The sequence below is a fragment of the Hydra vulgaris genome, chromosome 15 (assembly GCF_038396675.1).
Source record: "Hydra vulgaris chromosome 15, alternate assembly HydraT2T_AEP".
Lineage (NCBI taxonomy): Eukaryota > Metazoa > Cnidaria > Hydrozoa > Anthoathecata > Hydridae > Hydra > Hydra vulgaris.
The window spans coordinates 21,867,926-21,889,076 of NC_088934.1; the positions used below are offsets into that span (position 1 = coordinate 21,867,926).

Genomic DNA, 21,151 nt, shown 5'->3' on the forward strand with positions numbered 1-21,151 from the left:
TCTGCAGATATTTTATAAGTGCTATATTCACTAAATTTGGCATGAGTACCAATATGAGATCACACTTCTTACAAAAGTGATAATTTTTTAAATTTAGTTGTTATGGATACTTATATTGCTTAGTTACCGGATACTTTCCTTAGTTACAAAGTGGTAAATTGATATTTGAATATCTTATCGGATTTTTGACCCACCTATATTGAATAAAAATTAAGTATTTAGGTAAATAATGTTTTAGGAATAATAAAAGCAAAAAATAGTGCAAGAAAACGTTATCAATTTTAAATTACATCAAAAAATTATAAAACAATAATATCGTTTGAAGATTGTTTAAGTAATTGTAAAACATCTGAAGGAAATGCTTTATGATTTGTTTGGTGTGATGTTGATTTACGCAATGATGAAATAACAGGATCACTGGAAACTAGGAGTCTATTGATAAGATCAGTATTTGTTGCTTTTCTGGATGTTTTTCGGCAGAAATTTTCGCGATAAGATTTAAAGTCTTTATTTCTAGCCTCTTGAGCTTCCTCTGACATAAGTCCGATGGGTAATGTAAGGCTTTTAATTATGTCATGTCCATGTATCAATACTTTGTGAACTGATTGAGCCATGTAATACCATGGATAAAGGGACACATATAGTCTAAAAGTGTCAAAACAATAATCCTTGAACTTTAAGCAGTCTATTTCATATCCTGAAGAGAGCGTTACCAAGATAATGTAAAATCTGATTATAAGGTTTTGGTCAATACCCAGAATTTCAGCTGTTTGTTCATATGCTGCAAAAGCACGTCTTGAGGTATTGCCATCATTACTTGTTCCAGAACCACCACTTTTAGGGAAATCAACAACAAGTCCCATTTTGTTCATAAAATCAGTCTGAATCTTTTGTTTAGCTACAGATGCCTTTTCTTTGTGTTCTTTAGATCTTGCTTGCCACTTTCTTGTTTCTTTTTTATATGCAATGTGCAATAACATCTCAAAAAATCGAATCCATGCATGAAGACTGGAAAGACCATATTTGAACTCTCTGTTAGTATAATCTATATTAAGGATATCAAGACTATTCATATTTTTTGGAGAGACACCACACACTGAACAGCATTGGTATGAGTTATTTTTTTCAGATAATATTGTTTGAACCTTCCCATCAATCATTGTAAGTTCAATAATACAATTCACTTCAATAGAAGATCCACAAACCTCTAATAAAATCATACCCAAGCTTTCTATCTCACTTTTAATGTACTGATCTTCTTCAATCACAGATTCCTTGGATTCCATTTTGTATGCAAATCTTATGAGTCTACAATAGGCTGTGGAGGACGACTTTTGATTTCTCCAAATAGGCACCTTTTCGTTGCTGTTGTTAAATCCAGTCAAATCCAATGGGACAAGACAAGTAATAAATAATGATTCTTCACGCTTTAAATCTCTGTTAATGTCGGGTTCTAATAAAACTTGTTTATAAATGCTTTGGCCAGTAGCACCATCAAAACCAGCCTTACACGTTAGTGTCATTGTTTTTATTGCTTTTTCGTTCAATATCAAGTGCCTTAGCACAGGTTCCTGAACTGCACAGATTCTTTGCAAAGTATGAGTCATTAAATCTTTTAAAGGAACTGAAGCTGAATAATCCTCCACTGTTATGTTTGCAGGATAACATTTCAATTTTGCATCTCTGACATCATTGTAAGCGGGGTAGATGTTATATTCTTTCTCCAAGGCTCCGCTTCTAATCAATTGATAGGAAGCTTTTGTCAGACTTGCATCAATTATTAAAGCCAGTGCTTCGTCTGCTGAATATTTAGTTGCTTTTTCTGTATTTGATATATTTAAAACATTCTTGGCAGCAATAACAACAGATTCATCTTTAAATTTTTTATTAGCAGCAAAAAATAATTCATTGGATGAATGAGATTCAATTAAACAAGATACACGCCGTTTTTTAGTTTTATTAGAACTATTATCAAATGCAACTGGTTTTCGACCACGTCTACTTGCAGTTGGTTCATTGTCTTTTTTTCTGACAATTAAAAATTCATTAAGCCAGTTCACAAACTTCTTTTCAAAATTTTTCACAGTATAGTTTGCAGATTTCCACTTTTTTTTATACAAGTAAACAAATCGTTGAACAGCATGTCTAAAATCAACGTCTTTAAAATCAGCAAATTTTGGCTGAATAAATTTTAATATATCTTCAGTAATATTTTGTTTTGAAATATACTAAGATTGTTTTTTCGGAGAAAATTATGAATGTCTAAGTTTAACAAAACCATATCTAAATAATTATTGTAACAAGTATTTTGTATTTAAAAGTAAAATGTTATAATATATATGCCGCCTGGACTACTAATACTTGTTAGTAATTAAGTTACTACAAGTGTTAGTAATTAAAATTAAAAGTAATTAAATTACTGTCAGTGTTAGTAATTAAATTACTAACAACTACCGAAAATATGTTGTTGCTATGTTATGCAAAGTAAGGTATCTATAGTAACCAAAAAAAGTTAACCTCATAAGAATTCTGAATCTCATTTTAATACATACCCCCAATATTGTGTATTTAGCGCAAGTAAAATACTGTTAAAACAACGTTAATGTAAAAATGAGTTGTTGCTATGCAAAATTTAGTACCATAGCAACCAAGTTAAAACATACATAAAATCTGAACGGGGATTTAAGGGGACGAGCAATCAATTAAAACTCGATTGAAGCATCATTTAGCTCAAATAAATATACGACAACACATGGCAAATTGTGGTAATTATTAGTTATTGTGCGACAAAAAATAAGTTTCTTTTAGAAATTTTTTTTTTTAATCTGTGATTTTCAAAGTATAACTGAGATAACATGCTATGACAAATTTATTTCACACATTGGTTTTTCTTATCTCTAAATACTCTAGAATAACATGTACTAATTTTTTGTTTCAAAAACGTAGATGTAATTGAAATATAACACAACGTTGATGTCACCGTTAATTACTTATTCATAATTTTTTTTTTTTTAATTTTATCTCAATATTCAAATGCTTAGAGTCCTGGTAACTAAGGGATTTAATATAAATAAATTATCAATAGATTTCTCCTAATATATGTAGATACTAAATTTAAATAGGTTTTCAAGATTAGACAACTAAAATTTTTCCCATTTTGTCCACCTACTGGCCCACTGTGCAATGTGCAGGTTCTGCAAAGGATGCTTTAAAGAAAGATCTTTTAAAAACAAACCTACAGCCTATGCCCAATGGAGGAACTCTCACATTTGTAAAACGAGCAGCCGTGGCGCAGTGGTTAGAGTTCTGGCTTAGAACCCAGAGGTCCGAGGTTCGACGCCGGCTCTAGCCCAATAAGCGACATTGGTAAGGAAGGAGGCGTGAACTTCCAGTTAAATGCTCTCCCGCGGTGCTTTGTGATAAGACCTTACGGACTTCTGGGAGCACCTAAATAACCTAAAAAAAAAAAAAAAAAAAAAAAAAAAAAAAAAAAAAAAAAACAATTACAAAGGATCTGCAAGCGGTATGGAGACCACTGGTGCAAAACGATGATAAAGCAAATAAAAACAACACTTACAAACCGGGTCCAGGTCTTCCAATGAACATAATTTTGAAAATTAGACCTATTTTTGAGGATCTTAGCAATGATTCAGAACTAAAAAAATGTTTACATGGGAAAACTTAAAACGCAAATGAATCGTTCAACAGTATGATTTGGGACCGATTACCGAAGACCAGTTATGTGTCATTCGATAATTTGAAATTTGGTGTATACGATGCGGTAGCAAATTTTAATATTGGTATGAAAGCTTCAGTGTTAGTTTTTGAACAATTAAATATGTTACCAGGTGCTTTCATGGTTAAAGGTTCCAATAAAATAAACAATAAAAGAATAAAACAATCTAATTATAGAATGAATGAAAAGAATAAGTTGAGGCGACAGTTAAACAGAGCAAAAATTTTTTTAAAAAATGACAATAATTTGGAAAAAGAGGGTATAACTTATGAACCAGGAGCATTTTAAATACTGTTTTTTAGATTTAATGAGGTTAATGATTGCTTTTTTATTCATTTTTTGGTGTTAAAAAAAATTAATTTGTTTTTTTCTCAGTATGAAGTATTTAAGACGCTGGTCAACATTGCTTGTCAACCATTCAAGAACCGTTTCTAAAGTTTTTAGTGGATGTTTATTAAATGGTTTAGAGTGTTTTAAGTTGAATAGGTTGTTGTTTTTTTTTACACCTGCTATTTATGCTGTTTTAATAACATGTTATCGAATATTGGACTTTAACTTCAAAATATCTAAAATTTTATCTGTAAAAAAAATTCTGTTCAACTTAAAGCACTCTTTTACTCTATATAAACACCATATAAAAATTTCAACTTGGGTTATTTTGCTCCCTGCCCACAATATTGGCCGGCGTGAAACCTGTTTTTTGGTAATGTTTTATGGTTTCCATAGTAACATGTTACCATTTTATTTTTTTTGGTACTTTTTACTTATTTTTTTTATATATGCATTTGATCTGACAAGTTTTTTTTTTCTAAAAATTGATTTTAAAATTAGAGGGGGGTTCTTCCTTAACAGAGTTTTGACACCAAAAAAACGCAACATCTGCCACAACGTACTTAAGTATAAAACATCTTCTTAGAAACAAATTAGTTCCTTTTGTTTATACGGCTCAATCTTAATGTTATAAAAATTAATGTTAATCTAATTAAATTAATGTTAATAAAATTAATGTTAATAAAATTAATCTTAATGTTATAAAAAATCATAGAACTATTTAATTAAAATAATCTCACATTGACATATTAAAACCGCTGGTATGAACACTATTAAAGAATACGTAATGCTACTATACTAAATGATCCTTTAATACAACTTTTAACATAACTTTTAACTCCTATTCTTCAGTAGTTAGTTCTTTTTAAATGTCTACTTGACACTTTGACTAGCAGTTAATATAAAAGTTGGTAAAAAAAATTTGAAAATAGAAATTTTTGAATAAGAAAAGCAAGTAAGTCATATTCTAAAATTAGTATTTGAAATAAAAGAAAAAAACATTGAAATTTATTTTATCCAACAATCAGCTTTGAATCAGGTGTAAACTCGTAGTTAGGCACTTCTAAATTCAAAGGTGCAGGTCCTTTTCTAATCCTTCCGGAGGCATCATAATGTGAGCCGTGACACGGGCAAAAATAACCCCCAAAATCTCCTGCATTGGCAATCGGTACACAACCAAGATGAGTACAAACTCCTAGTACCACTAGGTAACTTGGATTTTTTACTCTATCTTCATCCATTTGTGGATCGCGAAGGGATGCAACATTGACAGCACGAACTTGATCAATTTCTTCATGAGTTCTATGTCGCACGAAGAGAGGTTTACCTCTCCACTTTATGGTAATATTTTTACCAGGTGGAATTGTTGTAAGATCAACCTCAACTTTTGCAACTGCTAAAACGTCGGCAGATGCACTCATTGTTGATATAAAATCAATTGCAATATTCTTACCAGCATGGGCACCAGTGACTCCCAGACCAGCCACCATGACATAAGTGAATGCCCGGCGAGAAATATCAGTGTCAGAGTATTGAGAAGTAGGATCTTTGGTATCATCTCTTCGATAAGCAGTAAAATCTGGCACAGATACATCAGTATGACCAAATCGTTGTTGAACCTTTCCTAAACAATATACACATACATGGATATATAAATACATTTACACATAACATACAAAAAAATATTGAAAGGTAATTTTTTAAATCCAGTGTCATTTTATTATATAAAACGCAGGGTTTTGCAGCCCACATTCTAACTTATGTGTATAGTTTGGACCACCTTAATATATATATATATATATATATACATATATATATATATATATATATATATATATATATATATATATATATATATATATATATATATATATATATATATATATATATATATATATATATATATATATATATATATCAGGGCCATGACTACTAGGTGCGAGGCTCCCCCAAAACCTGTCGTAAGGGCCCTAAAATCTTAAATTTTTTTCCATTAGATAATACTAAAAAAAAAAGTCCTTACATTTTCAAAAGGGCCCCTAAATTTGCAAATGGGCCCCCTAAATTGGCTGCCCCTCCCCCCCAATTGGGGTGTGTGGAAGAGCCTAGCCACGGCTCTGATATGCAATAAAATCTAAAACAAGAATTATAATTTTTAAATTTTTAATAAAATTTTTTGAACACCTTAATATAGTTGTACACACACACACACACACAAAATTTAGCCAAAAAGAACAGAGCACTCATATTATTATAGATAATTAATTTTAAATGCAAAAAATGTGTGCTAGAAATATTACTAAAAAATTCTAACACGCATTGTTTCCAGCAATTATGATTGGGGTGAAATCACTTAAATGGTCATGCTGCTTAAACCTTTTACATTAAGGTGAAACTGTCAACTCTGTGAGCTATTTGGAAATTTTAAAGAACAATGTGTCTAATTGGTTTCAATTAAAAAAGTTTGATACTTTCATGCATAACAGGGCAACTAACCATCACACAAAAATTGTCAAGAAATGGCTCCAAAAAAATGTACATTTTTTTTTGAATTAAATTTGTTTTCTAGTAATTGATGCGATACACTATACAGTACAAAAACAGTTTTTCACTATAAATATTGGGTGGTCAGATTACTAACTGAGCCAAAACTGTGTATATATATAAATATATATATGTGTATATATATATGTGTGTGTATATATATATACATATATATATATATATATATATATATATATATATATATATATATATATATATTTATATAAATGAGTATATATATGCGGTAGTGGTAAAGCGCTCGCTACATATGCTAGAGGTTCCGAGTTCGATCCCCACCACGTCCCTGGTAGTACCGCACTCAACTTGTTTCTCTGCACAGCAGCCTTGTTCATCAAGGTTTGTGTTTCGGAAAAAAATATATATTTTCCTTTTTTTTAAACACACACAGTTTTCAACATGTTTTCGTGTGCCATTTTTAAATTTTAGGCACCATTAACCATAACTGCCATAATTGTATGTTTATATTTAGTGTGATTGCACTCTATTCCTGACCACCCATTATAATATTTAGTTATAACTTGGCCACAGCTTATCAGACGTTTTGAGAAAATTTCAAAATAAATAAAGCTTAATATGACTGACAAGAAACAACTACAAAAAAAAAATTAACTAAAAAACAAAAAAAATTCTTAACAAAAAAAACACTAACAACTAAAAAATACAATTTCTGAATTTTACTCATAGTTTTTTTATAAAATTAAGCAACATCTTTTACATAAAATAACAACTTACTATTAATAACCATTTAATAAGGAAACAAATGTTCTTCAATTTATCAAAGAGTATTATATAATTTATTTTATTTATGTAGTTATGCTTTATTTCAACAAGATTTTAATAAAATTTTTAATAAGTAAAAAGTTAAAATTTTTTTATAACCATTTCATGCTATGCGTGGTTAGCAAAGTTTAAAATATTTAAAACAATTCTTCTTACTAAAATGAATGAAAGAAATAATTAAATGATTGAGTAACAATATAAATATTACAATGATCTTTTTTTTTAGCAGTGTCTTTAAAATGTTTAAAAAAATTCAGCAATGTGCCAGACCCCTGATTCATCTTTTCATTTAGCTTTAAAATGTTTAAAAAATCCTGCAATGTACCAAACTAATCAGCAGCCTATAACAATCAGTATCCAAACTGCAGGCTACATCTACATTTAATAACTTTATATTTCATTTAAGTCCATTGGTTTTTTATAATATAATATATATTATAAATTAATATGTAAGGGGCATATTACATTCTAAATGAATTATAATTTTATTTTGTATTTTGAAAACTAAAATCAAGTTTTTATTGCAAAATTAATTTATGATAGGAAGCATAACTGCTTCACAATACTGCTGATGATGTTTAGTGAGTGGGCTTTTTAATTTCAATTAGTATTTAAAATAACAAAAAAGTAACTTTAAGTTTATAAAGGAAGACTCTATAATGATAGCTGGGAATGGTTGGTGGTTATTTTGACATATTTTGTCATTACTGGTAAATTTTTAATGATTCTAGGAAAGTATGCGCATAACAAGCAGCATAAAGATACATTGTGCATTTATTTGCATTTTGAACAGATGATATATATTCTGTGGTACATGATACAAGTAAAATTTTATGACTAACTACCTTAGTTGGAGTCAAAGCCTGACTAAAACTTTATACATTTTCTCAGATAAAGACTGTTAAAAAAGTTGTTTACAGTTAGTAAGTAGTTTATACCATTCCAAAAAACTTTATATAGCTAAAATTGACCCTTAAAAGCTCATATTGTAGTCAAAAAATTGGTCATAATAGCATCTGTCATACTATTCTGATTGGTTAGTGCAAGAAAAAAAAAAAGACACCAACTTTAATGCAAATAATACCAAGGAAACAGTTCTAACAGTTGTGTAAACTGCTATCTGACTCAATCAGATTTTTTGGGATCAAGCATGTAGTTACTGTTAAATAATCAAATAGCTAAATATCTTTAGTAGGACATGGACTGCTAGAAGCTTAACACACTCCTGCTTGGAGCAAATAAAGTTGAATGACATTATTTTGTTGCACACATTGTTATGCTCAATAATGTTTGCTCATTTTTTCTCATATGCAACCTTGATCATATGCAACAATTTTTTTTCATATGCAACCTTGATTTAAAAACCCAAAAAATTCAAAAAGTTAGTTAATGATAACCTTGATAAAAAATTCCCATAGCCTAGAAATTCATCAAATATAAATTTCTAGACTATCAAAATCGGAACAAAATGAGGAAGGACAATACCTTAAAAAGTACTGACTTCTTTTTAAAAGAAAAAAGGTTCTCAAATTTAAAAATCACCTGACTGAATGTGTTATTCCTCAAATGCCAGACTAACATGAAAATTTTCTTCTTTGAGAGGCTATAACACCCTCCACCCCCCCACACACATACACCTAGAATCACTAGAACTAGGTGTATGTGTGCCTAGACACACCTAGAACACCTAGAACTTAAATAAATTTGAATGTTCTTAAAACATTGAAAAACCAAAGTATAAAGTGTAACCAACCAAATTTGATTTATATATATATATATATATATATATATATATATATATATATATATATATATATATATATATTTTTTTTTTTTTTTCCCCCCTAATCTAATCAAGTTTGTCCCATCCCCATCAACAACATAAGTTTCACAAAACAGTAAACTACAAACAAATAATAATTCTAATGTAAAAAATCTTGTTTAACCATTTTTTTATCAATTCATAAGTGAAAATTACTTCAATTACTTTCATACATCTTTAATGTGTTTTACATAAATGCACTCATTTAAAAATGGTGGATATATTTTGAGTTTCTTAATTATTGTATTTAAAATACGTCTGACATATTAACTTGAGCAATTGCTACCATGGTACCAAGCCCATTGTTATCTTTACCTCAGTATTACCATAATTTATTAAGCATTCTCACAGTAATTATTGAGGTAACCACGATAAAACTGATAGTCTTAAAAACAACTTTTATTGAAAATGTCTGTTGACATTCCCTAAATGTGTTCTATATAATAAAATAATACTGGATTTAAAAATTTTTTGAATAAAAAATATTTTTAGGGGTGCCACTTTGAACATCAAACAGGTCCCTAATACTATTGGAAAAAAAAAGAAGATTTTTTCAAAAGTATGTCATGTTGAATCTCAAATGAAGCGAAATTTTATAAAAATTTTGAAAATATGAATCATTTTTAAATAAATTATTACTTTAGATTTTAGTAAATAGAATATGCCACATTTTTCACTTAAAACAAAAAAAGAGAATTCAACAAGATTTTTTTTTAAATATTATTTTTTCAAATTGTTTTTTTCTCTTTGATAGTTTTCTTGAATTATTAAAGACATTATAAAACTGTGTATGAGTTGGACAAATTAGACATGGTCTTTTAGCTGCCACATCCCTCTATTATAGGAGGTTCAGCATGACAAAACTCTGAAAAAACTCATTTGGCATTAACTTTGATTACCTGAATGTACAGTAGACAAATGTTAAATCAAAGTGAAATACTTATTATTACTAAACTTTAATGTAGATATTTGTTATTATTCTTTTCTTAATCAACATTATTTCTTTTGTAAGTTTTTAATACTTTTAAGTATAAATTAGTTTAAATTTGTAATAGTATATAATTTCAACATAAGTATCAATTAATATATAGCTTATATAAATCTAACTAGATAGATTAATATTATCTCTGACATGAAGTCCAATTACCCTATAAGTAAACATATCAAATTTTTACCATGTTGAGTACTTAATCTGTTAAAACAATAATACCTCTAACGTACAAAATACATACCTCCAAAATACACCACTAATGGTGTACCTTGGCTGTAATGTAAGCTGTTTTTTAAACTTAAAAAAAAGGATTAAAAAATATGTCTGGATGTTTAATAAAAAATCCTAGAGCAACTAACATCATAAAGTTAATGAAAATATATTATTACAGAAAATATTGTAAGCATTTTTTTAAATATTTGTAAAAGTTTGAAAATACCTCCGAGGTATACTTAACTTGATTCTTGTTTCATTTAAATCTAATATGTTGTTTTTATTTGTTTCTTATAATTTTATTTATTGAAAGTTTTACCCTACATAATATTTATATTTAAAATTATTTCTTTGTTTTCTATTTTTCCATTTAGATTAAAATTGAAATATTTGCAATACTAGGCATCCTATACTTTTTAATTGTTTAAAATTTAAGTAACATTTAAAATAAGACTATTCGAAGATACAGGTAACATTTTTGATCAAAAAAGAGCTAGTTTGTTACCCATAACTGGATAGCAACTCTTTTTGTACCACAATATTCCTAAACTTCCAGAAATTCTTTACATAATTGATTACGGCAAATAAAATTACGTTTGTTAAGAATTTTGCATTTTTTATTAAGGTTACTTATAGTTCTTCATTGCCCTATAGGGCGATGACTTTTTGATTTAACTTACACAGCCTGTCACATGTCTTTTTTAAAAAGGTAAAAAATACACTCTGGCCTGAAATATTTTAATTCCAGCCAGATCCGGAATACATGTTTAAAAATTTAAAGAACCTAAACTTAAACTAATATTAAAAATAAAAAAATTACAAACTGAAAAGAGAAATAAAAACTAAAAAAAAAAAAATACAAAACTTAATTTAAAAATATAAAAAACTTAGCGAATGATAAAACTAATAAAAATAAATTTAAAAAAATGAAAGCATAAAATTAATGTGTTTTTAATTTAATTTAAAAGTGTTTGACTACAAAGAATTTAGAAAAAATCAAAGTTTCAAAGCAATCATATAAGACACATATAAGACCACACGGCTTTCCTGAGAAGGTTTGATATATATATTAGCATACTTAGCCTTGTATGAAACATTATTGATGACATCATACTAAAATGTATAATGTGATCATACATTTTAGTATGCTAGCCATATATGGGGGCTTTAGTACAATACATTAACTGAAGGTTTTGATTTGGGCAGGTATTATCTAGATATGAAGGACTTGTATGACAAAAAATACTAAAAAGTTTTCTGGATATAAGATACATTTCATTTGTAATAGTAAAAACAAGTATATTAGCTTTATTATTATATATATATATATATATATATACATCTAATATAAAATAAAATGAATAAAAACTTTTATAATCAATTAAAACATATTTTGCTTAAAAAAGTGGAGCTAAACAGCTTTAAAAATGTTTTGAATAAAATTATCAGTTTTTAAATCTCACTTCCTATAATGTTATGTTTCAGGGGTTGAAATAAGTGTCTCATATCGCTGCCGCTCGGACCATTCTTGAGACCTGCTAGAGGAGGGCAACAAACCATTGTTCATTTTTTCAGTAAAAATGAACAATGGTTGGTTGCCCCCATAAATCAGGTCTCAAAAACAGTCTAAGGTGCCAATGGCCAACACTTATTTCGACCCCTGTGTTTGAAACCACTTATTTTCAGTATAGAATTTTTTTATTTTGTTTTAAACATTTTTAATCGCCCATTTTAAAGTGGAGCCTACAAGCTGATTATAAGTAAATACAACAAGTCTTTTTGAAAATAGGTGTAGGTTGCATGCAACTACTTTCTATTTTCTTGGACCTTTGTAGTTTGTAAAAAAATGGAAAGGATCGTTAAAAACACAATAATGAACCCTTTAAGTAAAAGTACTTTATTTAAAATTATGATAAACCTTAAAAACTGGAATATAATAACAACAAATAAAAGAAACTGTTGTTGATTTTTTTTTTTTTTTTTTTTAATTCACCTCCCCAAGGCCTGAAGGTCACTAAAGACGAGGAGGCTACTTAATTGTGGTTATAACCCTCTCTCAACTCTATAACTCCGAAACATGAAACTTGACGAAGGCCGCTGCGCGGAGAAACAAGTTGAGCGCGGTCTTGTTGATATTGTTTGTTTTTTCAAAAGCATTACATTCACTTGCACCTTAAAAACAAGTAATCAGTTTTAAGAAAGATAAATGTAAAACTATACATAGAATGATAATCAAAAAATGAAATATACTTAAAAATAAAATACATCCAACATTAAATAAGTAAAGTTATTGGAAAGAGACCTAGGTGTTTAGGTTTACAAAATTTATAATGAGAAGACCACATTAAAATAATGATAAACAAAGCCATTAAAAAATCTTTGTATGTTAATACACACCACTATTTATCCAGATGAAGCATAAAAAAAAATTTATATAGGCCTCCTGTTTGCAATTCCAGAACGCAATGAAAAACATTTGATTTTTGACAAAAAAAAACACATAATTTTCATAAACTTTTTTTATAATAAAGCTAGGACCTTGAGTTTTTTGGATCAATTAGTTAGACTCAACTTCTTTCCAACCATATATATAAATTATTGTTAAAAATGGCTTTTTTAAATATATTATTTATGTCTTAAGAACACTCTTGGTAAAAAAACTGCCGCAGGACACAATTTTTCAAAAGTAGTTTCTGAAGGTAAGATTTCCTAAGTACCAAAACACATCAAATTTGTTTGAAAATTTACATATAGATTAAAAAAAGAATAAGGAATCTAATAGAATATGGAACCTTTTTAAGATTTATGCATAATTTCTAAGTTCTCAGGGTTTAAAAACTTTAAGGCCGTTTTAATTTAAAAAAACAACACTTTTTCTAAAAAGGTTCCCTGTGAGAAAAATAATTACAGCCTTTCTTCTATTCAAATCAAGTATTTATGTTTTCTTCAAGAAATGCTACTTGGAAATTTTGTTTAGAAATTATGTATATAATGTTTTTATTCCTTTGAATATCATTTGTATCATTAATTTTGATTTTTGCACTTGATTTTTGATGCTTTTTTATTTCAATTCGGTGCCAAATTTTCCATACTCAAAGACAAGGTGTTTTGTCAAAAAATCATCAGTTTTTCCAGTACAAAAAATGCAATAACTTTGGATCCAATCAAGTTCTAAAGTTAAAAGACCCCTCATTTTTTAAGTCTTTTTAAGCTCTATACAACTATTTTAATTATATATAAACATATTGACAAAAAAAATCTTTTGGAATGACTACTCATGTTCAGCTGCACTCTAAATATAATTTTCAAATATGGGATCTATATTTTTTTAAAGGCATAAACTTAATCAAAAAGGTGTATGAAAAAGTATTAAAAATGGTTTTTCAAACTAGCTACAAGATTGAGCAAGAACGAAAGAAGCAATCTTACTTAAATACACAAAGTCATAAACAAACATGAAAAAACTAACTGACATCATAAGCAAGAAATATTAGGCAAATTAACCAGATAACAGAAATAAAAATAAATGGGGAAAACAGTTCAAAACCATTTAATAAAGTATCATTTTTTCAATAACTGTATAATTGAAAATTGGAGTCAACTAAAAAATGAAGAAGTGAACACTACATCAATAACTGATTTTAAAATAAACTTACAAAGTTTAACAAAAAATACCTTTTAAAATTTAACACCTACAGTTGTTAGATTTATTTTGAGACTCTCAAGAACACAGTTTTATTTGTTACTACTATTATTATTATTATTATTATTATTATTATTATTATTATTATTATTATTACTATTATCATTATTTTTGTTATTATTATTATTATCATTGTTATTATTGTTATTATTATTATTATTATTATTATTATTATTATTATTATTATTATTGTTGTTGTTGTTGTTGTTGTTAATAGTATTATCAACTTTCTCCCTCATTCAGTTTTGAACTAACTTCTTTTCAGTCATCAACAGTCATAAAATTTTTTGAAAAGTATTTCTAATAATTTTAATTAGCTAATAATTATTGATTATAATAATTTAAAAGTTTATAAAAATAACATATTTAAAATATCAACATGTACCTAATCCCCTTGAAAGTAATGATAACTTTGCAGATGGACCGGATACAGCATTAAGTTCATACATAGGCTTCGTAAAAACATCTGGCTTCTCTTTATCAATTGCATTAGGAAGAACAACTTTTAAATTGCAAACATTGAATAACCTTGGGGAGAGGTGTTTAGAAAAACTTTGGGATAAATTTCGACTGGACATCATTTTTATTTCTATGATATTCACTACGATGGCCAGCAAATAACACCAAGTTTGCTAACATAGAAAATACCGGATACCGAATTATTTAGCGAAATATTTACTGAAGTAAATAGTCAGACGAAGGAGCGCAAAGTTTTAAATGCAAAAAAAACAAGTTTTCGAGTTTTAATTTATCTAAAAGCTTATTTTAAAAAATTATTAAAACCATAGTCATAAGAAATAATTTTCTATATAATTCTAACTATGTTTAAACTAATTGACAATATTTGATAATTTTTAAACTCGCTAAACGCAAAGAGTTCTGAGGAATTTAAAATTTAGCGACAACAAAGTTAACTTCATTAAACGAAATTCTTTCAGATTAAAATCTCGTGAAATGGAGCTAACTTTGCAGTTACTTAAAAAATAGAAAGGTATCTCCATTTCACAAGATTCTGCATATATATATATATATATATATATATATATATATATATATATATATATATATATATATATATATATATATATATATATATATATATATATATATATATATATATATATATATATATATATATATATATATATATATATATATATATATATATATATATATATGTGTATGTATATATTTTAATGAAACCCCTATGCTAACATGGTCTATTCTCAAATCAGTACCCCCCTACTCAAATATTTCCAAAATGTCTGTATGAGAAATTTACTATTATATCATATCCAAAACCTGAAGAACTGTTAAATAAGAGAACCGAAATTATATCAAAGTGCCGCCACGAAAATAAATTCTTATTAAAAAATTACAAAGCTCGCTACAAACCTGACTAACAGCTATAAATAAAAATAACTATACTAATCTGCTCCATATATCTCTAGGCTAACTAATAAATTACTCACATACACAGCTTTTGTAATATATTTCATAATATTATGTATATTTTTATATCAATTTTAATTCTTATTTTCTTATTTTTATTTTATTATTTTTTATACACAAATAATACACATTAACACATAAAAAATATTTTAAACAACATTAAACATATAACTATTTCACAATTATTAGCCAACTATAAACAAATTAATAATATTATTAACCTAACTACTAATCAATTTCCGTCCCGTAACGATCTAAAATACAAATATAAACCGTAACGTCCACTTAACAAATCGTAGCAAAGTTAAACTTTTGCTACTTGCCTGATGATTGTGATAACACACGAAACTCAGAGTTGCAATATTAAATTATATTATAAACATTAGCATTTAGCTAATTCCTGGTACTGCGGGTAACAGTAACATATATTATATATATATATATATATATATATATATATATATATATATATATATATATATATATATATATATATATATATATATATATATATATGTATATATATATATATATATATGTATATATATATATATATATATATATATATATATATATATATATATATATACATATACATACAGTATTCGCCATTAATAACAATCCGTCATGTTATTTATATACTATATATATATATATATATATATATATATATATATATATATATATATATATATATATATATATATATATATATATATATATATATATATATCCATCATGTTATTTATATACTATATTATATATGTAGAACGAATACAAGCTTGAAATTAAATATTTTGTAAACTAAAAGTAATTTTTTCTGAAGCTTTTTTTTATTGAAACAAATCAAATAACCACAATATAAATTTATTATAAAAAAATAAAAGCAAAAAAAATTAAAAACTAAAATATTGAAATTAAAACAAGTGTTTATTTGTATCAGAAAAACAAGTGTTTATTTGTATCAGAAAAACAAATGTTTATTTGTATCAGAATAAAAGTGCAGTTAAAATAAAAACAAAATTAACAAACCTTAATAAATTTTTTTTTACAAAACATAAAAAAAAAGAAAGAACTAATGTTTTGTTGACAATCCTTTTGCTTTTAAGCATTCATTGATATGTTTAGTATGGAGTTCAGTAAATTCTAAGTAATATGTATTGGAACACTATTCAGTAATTTTGTTTGTAATTTTTTCTGCTGGTCCAGATCTTTTCTTTCAATATTACCAAAATTGTGATTTAATCAAGATCACAAACTCTCTATGTATTTGAGATCTGAACAATGGGCAGGCCTAGACATGGTTTTAATGCGGTTTTCTTCAAATAATTGCTTGCAAATTAACAGTATGAAGCATTACCTTGTTGGAAGATAGTTCCGATGTCTTTTGGGAAAATATCAATAGAAGGCATTGAATAACTATCCATTATCTAAACATTTTTGAGAATTAAGCCTTCCATCAAATAATTTGAAACAACCAACACCTTCTTAGTTTATGCAGGCCCAGATGCCTATACTACTACTACCATGTTTTGTTCTTTACGAAGAACAAGTTTTTTCTTGAATCAACCTCATCGTTTATTTTATCTCTGAAAAGAATAGTGTCCCTCCCCTTTGAGGGTGGGGGTGCAATTTATGTATAGCCTCAAACAAAACTTGCTACGGCGCTAAATGTGAATATGCTAAGCAAATAACAAGATACGACAATTTTAGAAACTTTTGAAATCAAGTTTTTGTAAACTTTTGCCCGTATTTTTAAACCTCACAATAGTTTGAATAAAACATTTAATTAAAGAGTATTAGTTGGAACAAAACAAAAGCATTTTTTGACAAATAGCTGCATAGTGAGTAATATTCATTTAATATTTGGCGCTAAACGTTTTTAACGTGGCTATGGACTCCAACATCTAAAGTTTAAAGAACGTGTGACAAATGAGCCTGTTGGCATATGAGTTTGTCGTTTTCTTAATACAAAGTAGAGCAGCATGGTATCTAACTTGCGTGCTGTGGTCATTAAGTACGAGCCCAAGTAGACTTGTCAGCCGTCAGTAAATAGGATACATGACGCTAATATTAGTGGCTGGATAGCCAGTTAGCTTCTTTTAAAACTAGTGGCGGCTGGCTAGTAAAAAATGAAGCTAGCTAGCCGGCTGAAATTAGAAAATACCGTGTGTTATTTGTAACTATTACAATTATTAAATTTATATCACAATCCTAATTATTTTGCAACAAACTAGTGTTATCATGTGTAAAAACAATCATGTTCATATTAGTTGGTTCTAGTGAACTTCTGCGAGAATAGACAATTAATCCAGCGTTGGAAAAAAAGTATTCTACTGCTACACTGCTTAATGAAATGCATAAGTATTTACTTGCCAAACATACAAGATGGGCAATCATTTTATGGTTATTTTTTTCAAAACTATTCAGGGTCTTTTTCTTCTTCTGTTGGTAGACAATTAATATAATTATTGACTTCCCTGGCTAAACTTTGATGTCCGTTTTGATCGTAGTTTGGAATTGCAGTTTTAATTTCTTGAAGCTGTAATTTCTTTGCCGTTGGATGATTTTCTACTGCATAATATACATAAATCAACCATGCAAATAATTCAATACAAACATTTTAATATAAGTTTTAATATAAATTTTAATATAAATTATATGCAACTAGCTATAGGTCAGAAACTTATTTATAATATTATATTTAAACATGCCATAGAACTTACTAAATTAGTGTTTTTAACACTCATATCTTTTATTTTATTTATATCCTACTTTGTTTAATTCTATCTTACCATCTTTCAATAGTTAACTGTCATTGTTATAAGTTACATTGTTACCTTCTGCATGTGAAAATAAACTTTATGTAAAACTTGACAAAGTCTCTAATAGTATATTAATTACTTCATTATTTGGAAAGATAAACTTAACTGCTGGATCTAACAGACATGAGAATTTAGCTGTTTGTGACAGTTTTAGACGCTGTTCTAATTTTGAGCTACAAGCCATTTTTAGCTTTTTTATCACAGGGAAATCATCAGCTTATACCTTGAGAAGCGATGCAATTTTATGTTTGACTAATGGTAGAATGGAGAGAGAGAGTTTCCCCCACTCACAACTTTTGTCAAATTTTGAAAATGTTTTAGGAATTTTACAAGTTTCCTTAGTAATAATAGCTCAAATTCATCGTGACACAGTTCTTATTTGCCAGTTTTTTTAAAAAGTTTTTTACACCATTATAAAGCTGATTAATAGACTCTATCATAAATACTACACTAATTCACCGACTGCATACTTGGAACTTTTGTTGTTTAGATTTATATCTTGAGTTTTCTACGAATAAATTATCTTTTACTTTACCTTCATCTTCACTATCCGAAATGATAGGATTGTCATTTGGGCTTGCTTAAATTGAATTGAGTTTATCATAAAGATCTATATCATTATTTGTACACAAAAATTTAAGCTCAAACATGTTACAATATTTCGACATTTTTTAAACAATATTAAGACTTCAGAACATCAGTTGAGACCATCAAAAACCAATAGTAAATTCAGCACATGAGCAATGTTGAGGTTCTTTACAACCCAGCAGTCTAGAAATCTTTGTCATTTTTGTAGCACCATCATGAACATTATGCAAACGTAACACCCCATACTGTTTACTAAACATATTTTAACAACATCACAAAATCTGCAATATTTTCTGCAGCATGGTTTTCCAGTGGTGCACAAGCCGAAGTGAAAATTTGTCTATCCCATTCACTTGTTATTACTGAACACTTTGATCCAATGAATGATACTCTTTTTTATTTATCTGTCCAGCCATCAAAGAGTAAGGAACGAGTATTTGAGTATTTCAAAACATTCATTACATTAGTCTTGATTGCTTTGAACATATCAATTAAAGCTCCGCATGTCAATAATGAACGTGATGAACTATAACAAAAGTTTTTTAAAAGGTTTTACAAAACCGGTTCTTTCTACTAGGTTCAACGACAACAAATTGGTACAATTCCAAAGTGACAACAAATTGGTACAATTCCAAAGTAGACAAGTGGGAAGACTTGTTATTATCTAAATTGACTTTTTCAATTTCCAAACTTGGTTTGCAATAATAACTCTTTTCATCATCTTTTTGATCATCTTCTTTTTTAATTCTCCATAAGCTACGCATTTTTTATTTAATATTATTATAGCATAATAATACCAATGCACATTTTTTTTTAAAGATGCTGCACAACTTAAACTTAAAATATTTTAAAGATAAACTTTCATTTGCTTGACAACGATATAAGATTGTATTATCTATTGATCTTTTCATATTAAATTTCTATTTAAACAAGAGGAAACGTACCCAGAAAATAAAAAAAAGGTATTTTTTTCAATCAGGTGGTCTCGTATGCGACGTCAAATACTATCAAATAACATAGCGAGTCAAACAAATCATTTCAGAAGTTTAAATTGATCATATCTGATCTTAGTATTAAAATAAAAAAAAGTATAGACTTTGCACAAATTATTTAAGCCGTATTTTCAGCGTGGTTAGATTTTAATTAGCGGCAAATTGTGGCTATTAGTAAACAACTGGCGGTTACTGGCTGTTAACAAAATTGGCGGCGGCGGATGAATATTGGCGACTAACAAGTCTAAGCCCAAGGGCATCAAGAAATTTTTTGATAGCTGGAGTAAATGTTTTAGTCAAACATTGAGTTCAAATTTTTCGAAATTTAACTGTGTCTTTTCTCTGAGCAACTGACTTTTACGGCGCTTGTATGAGTAGTAGCAAAGGTCTTCATTGAGTGCAAGCTTCGTAGTAGAGAATTAAACATTCATTTCACGTGACAAAGCCCGAATTCCAATGCCAGGGTTCTTCAACACCTTTTTCTGCAGACTTCGAGGAATTCTGCTGTACAAACGCAATCAAATCGTCTGTTATTAATCTTTCTTTTTGCTACAGCCTCGTAGTCACTATTACAAGTCTCTAGTTTTGCCTGATTGTTTTTACTGTGTCCAGGGAGCATTGGGCAGCAGTCATAATATCCTTATTTTGATAGCCAGCACAAATCATCATGATGTAAGTTATTCTCTTCCATGATTCAGGTGGGTTCCAGTCTTCCATTCTTTTAGACATCTTGTATATGAATAAAGAAGGGCCCAAACTTTAAATGATGAAAAATATGTGTTATATCCTCTAACCTTCGGAAAAATATAATCAGTTATAAATATGTCAAATTTATCCCGAACACCTTGTATTGGTAAGGAGTGACGCGTGAACTTCCTAATTAAATGCTCTTTGTCAGTGCCCAGTGTTTTGTCTCTTCAAGCAACTTAACAGCTAAAAAAAAGGTTATGGGAAATTAAATTTAGTATTTTATTTTGAAGGTGAGATAATTTAAAAAAAGTTTGAGACAGGGGTTGACAAATGTTTCATATGTTTAACAGGCATATTTTTTTTGTGTTATTATTAAGGTGCTCCCAGCGGTCCATAGGATTTTATTACAAAGCACCACGAAAGAGCTTTTAAGTAGGAAATTCACACCTCCTTAAATTAGAATC

At 28.0% G+C, this 21,151-nt stretch overlaps 1 protein-coding gene across 1 annotated transcript; it reads right to left on the reverse strand.

Moving 5' to 3' along the window:
- Window positions 1–5,026: 5,026 nt before the first annotated feature.
- On the reverse strand, window positions 5,027–14,793 carry LOC136072091 (cytochrome b-c1 complex subunit Rieske, mitochondrial-like). Its single transcript, XM_065820347.1, has 2 exons — window positions 14,526–14,793; window positions 5,027–5,690 (listed from the first exon to the last, which is right to left on the reverse strand). The coding sequence occupies exons 1-2, from the start codon at window positions 14,719–14,721 to the stop codon at window positions 5,080–5,082; spliced, it is 807 nt and encodes a 268-aa protein (XP_065676419.1). The 5' UTR covers window positions 14,722–14,793; the 3' UTR covers window positions 5,027–5,079.
- Window positions 14,794–21,151: the final 6,358 nt, after the last annotated feature.

Excerpts from the sequence above, each read along its gene's own strand:
- LOC136072091 (XM_065820347.1), bottom strand. The coding sequence starts at position 14,721 with ATGATGTCCAGTCGAAATTTATCCCAAAGTTTTTCTAAACACCTCTCC. Across the intron at positions 5,691-14,525 it reads ATTACTTTCAAGGGGATTAG|GAAAGGTTCAACAACGATTT; the intron begins GTACATGTTGAT and ends TATATTGTTTAG.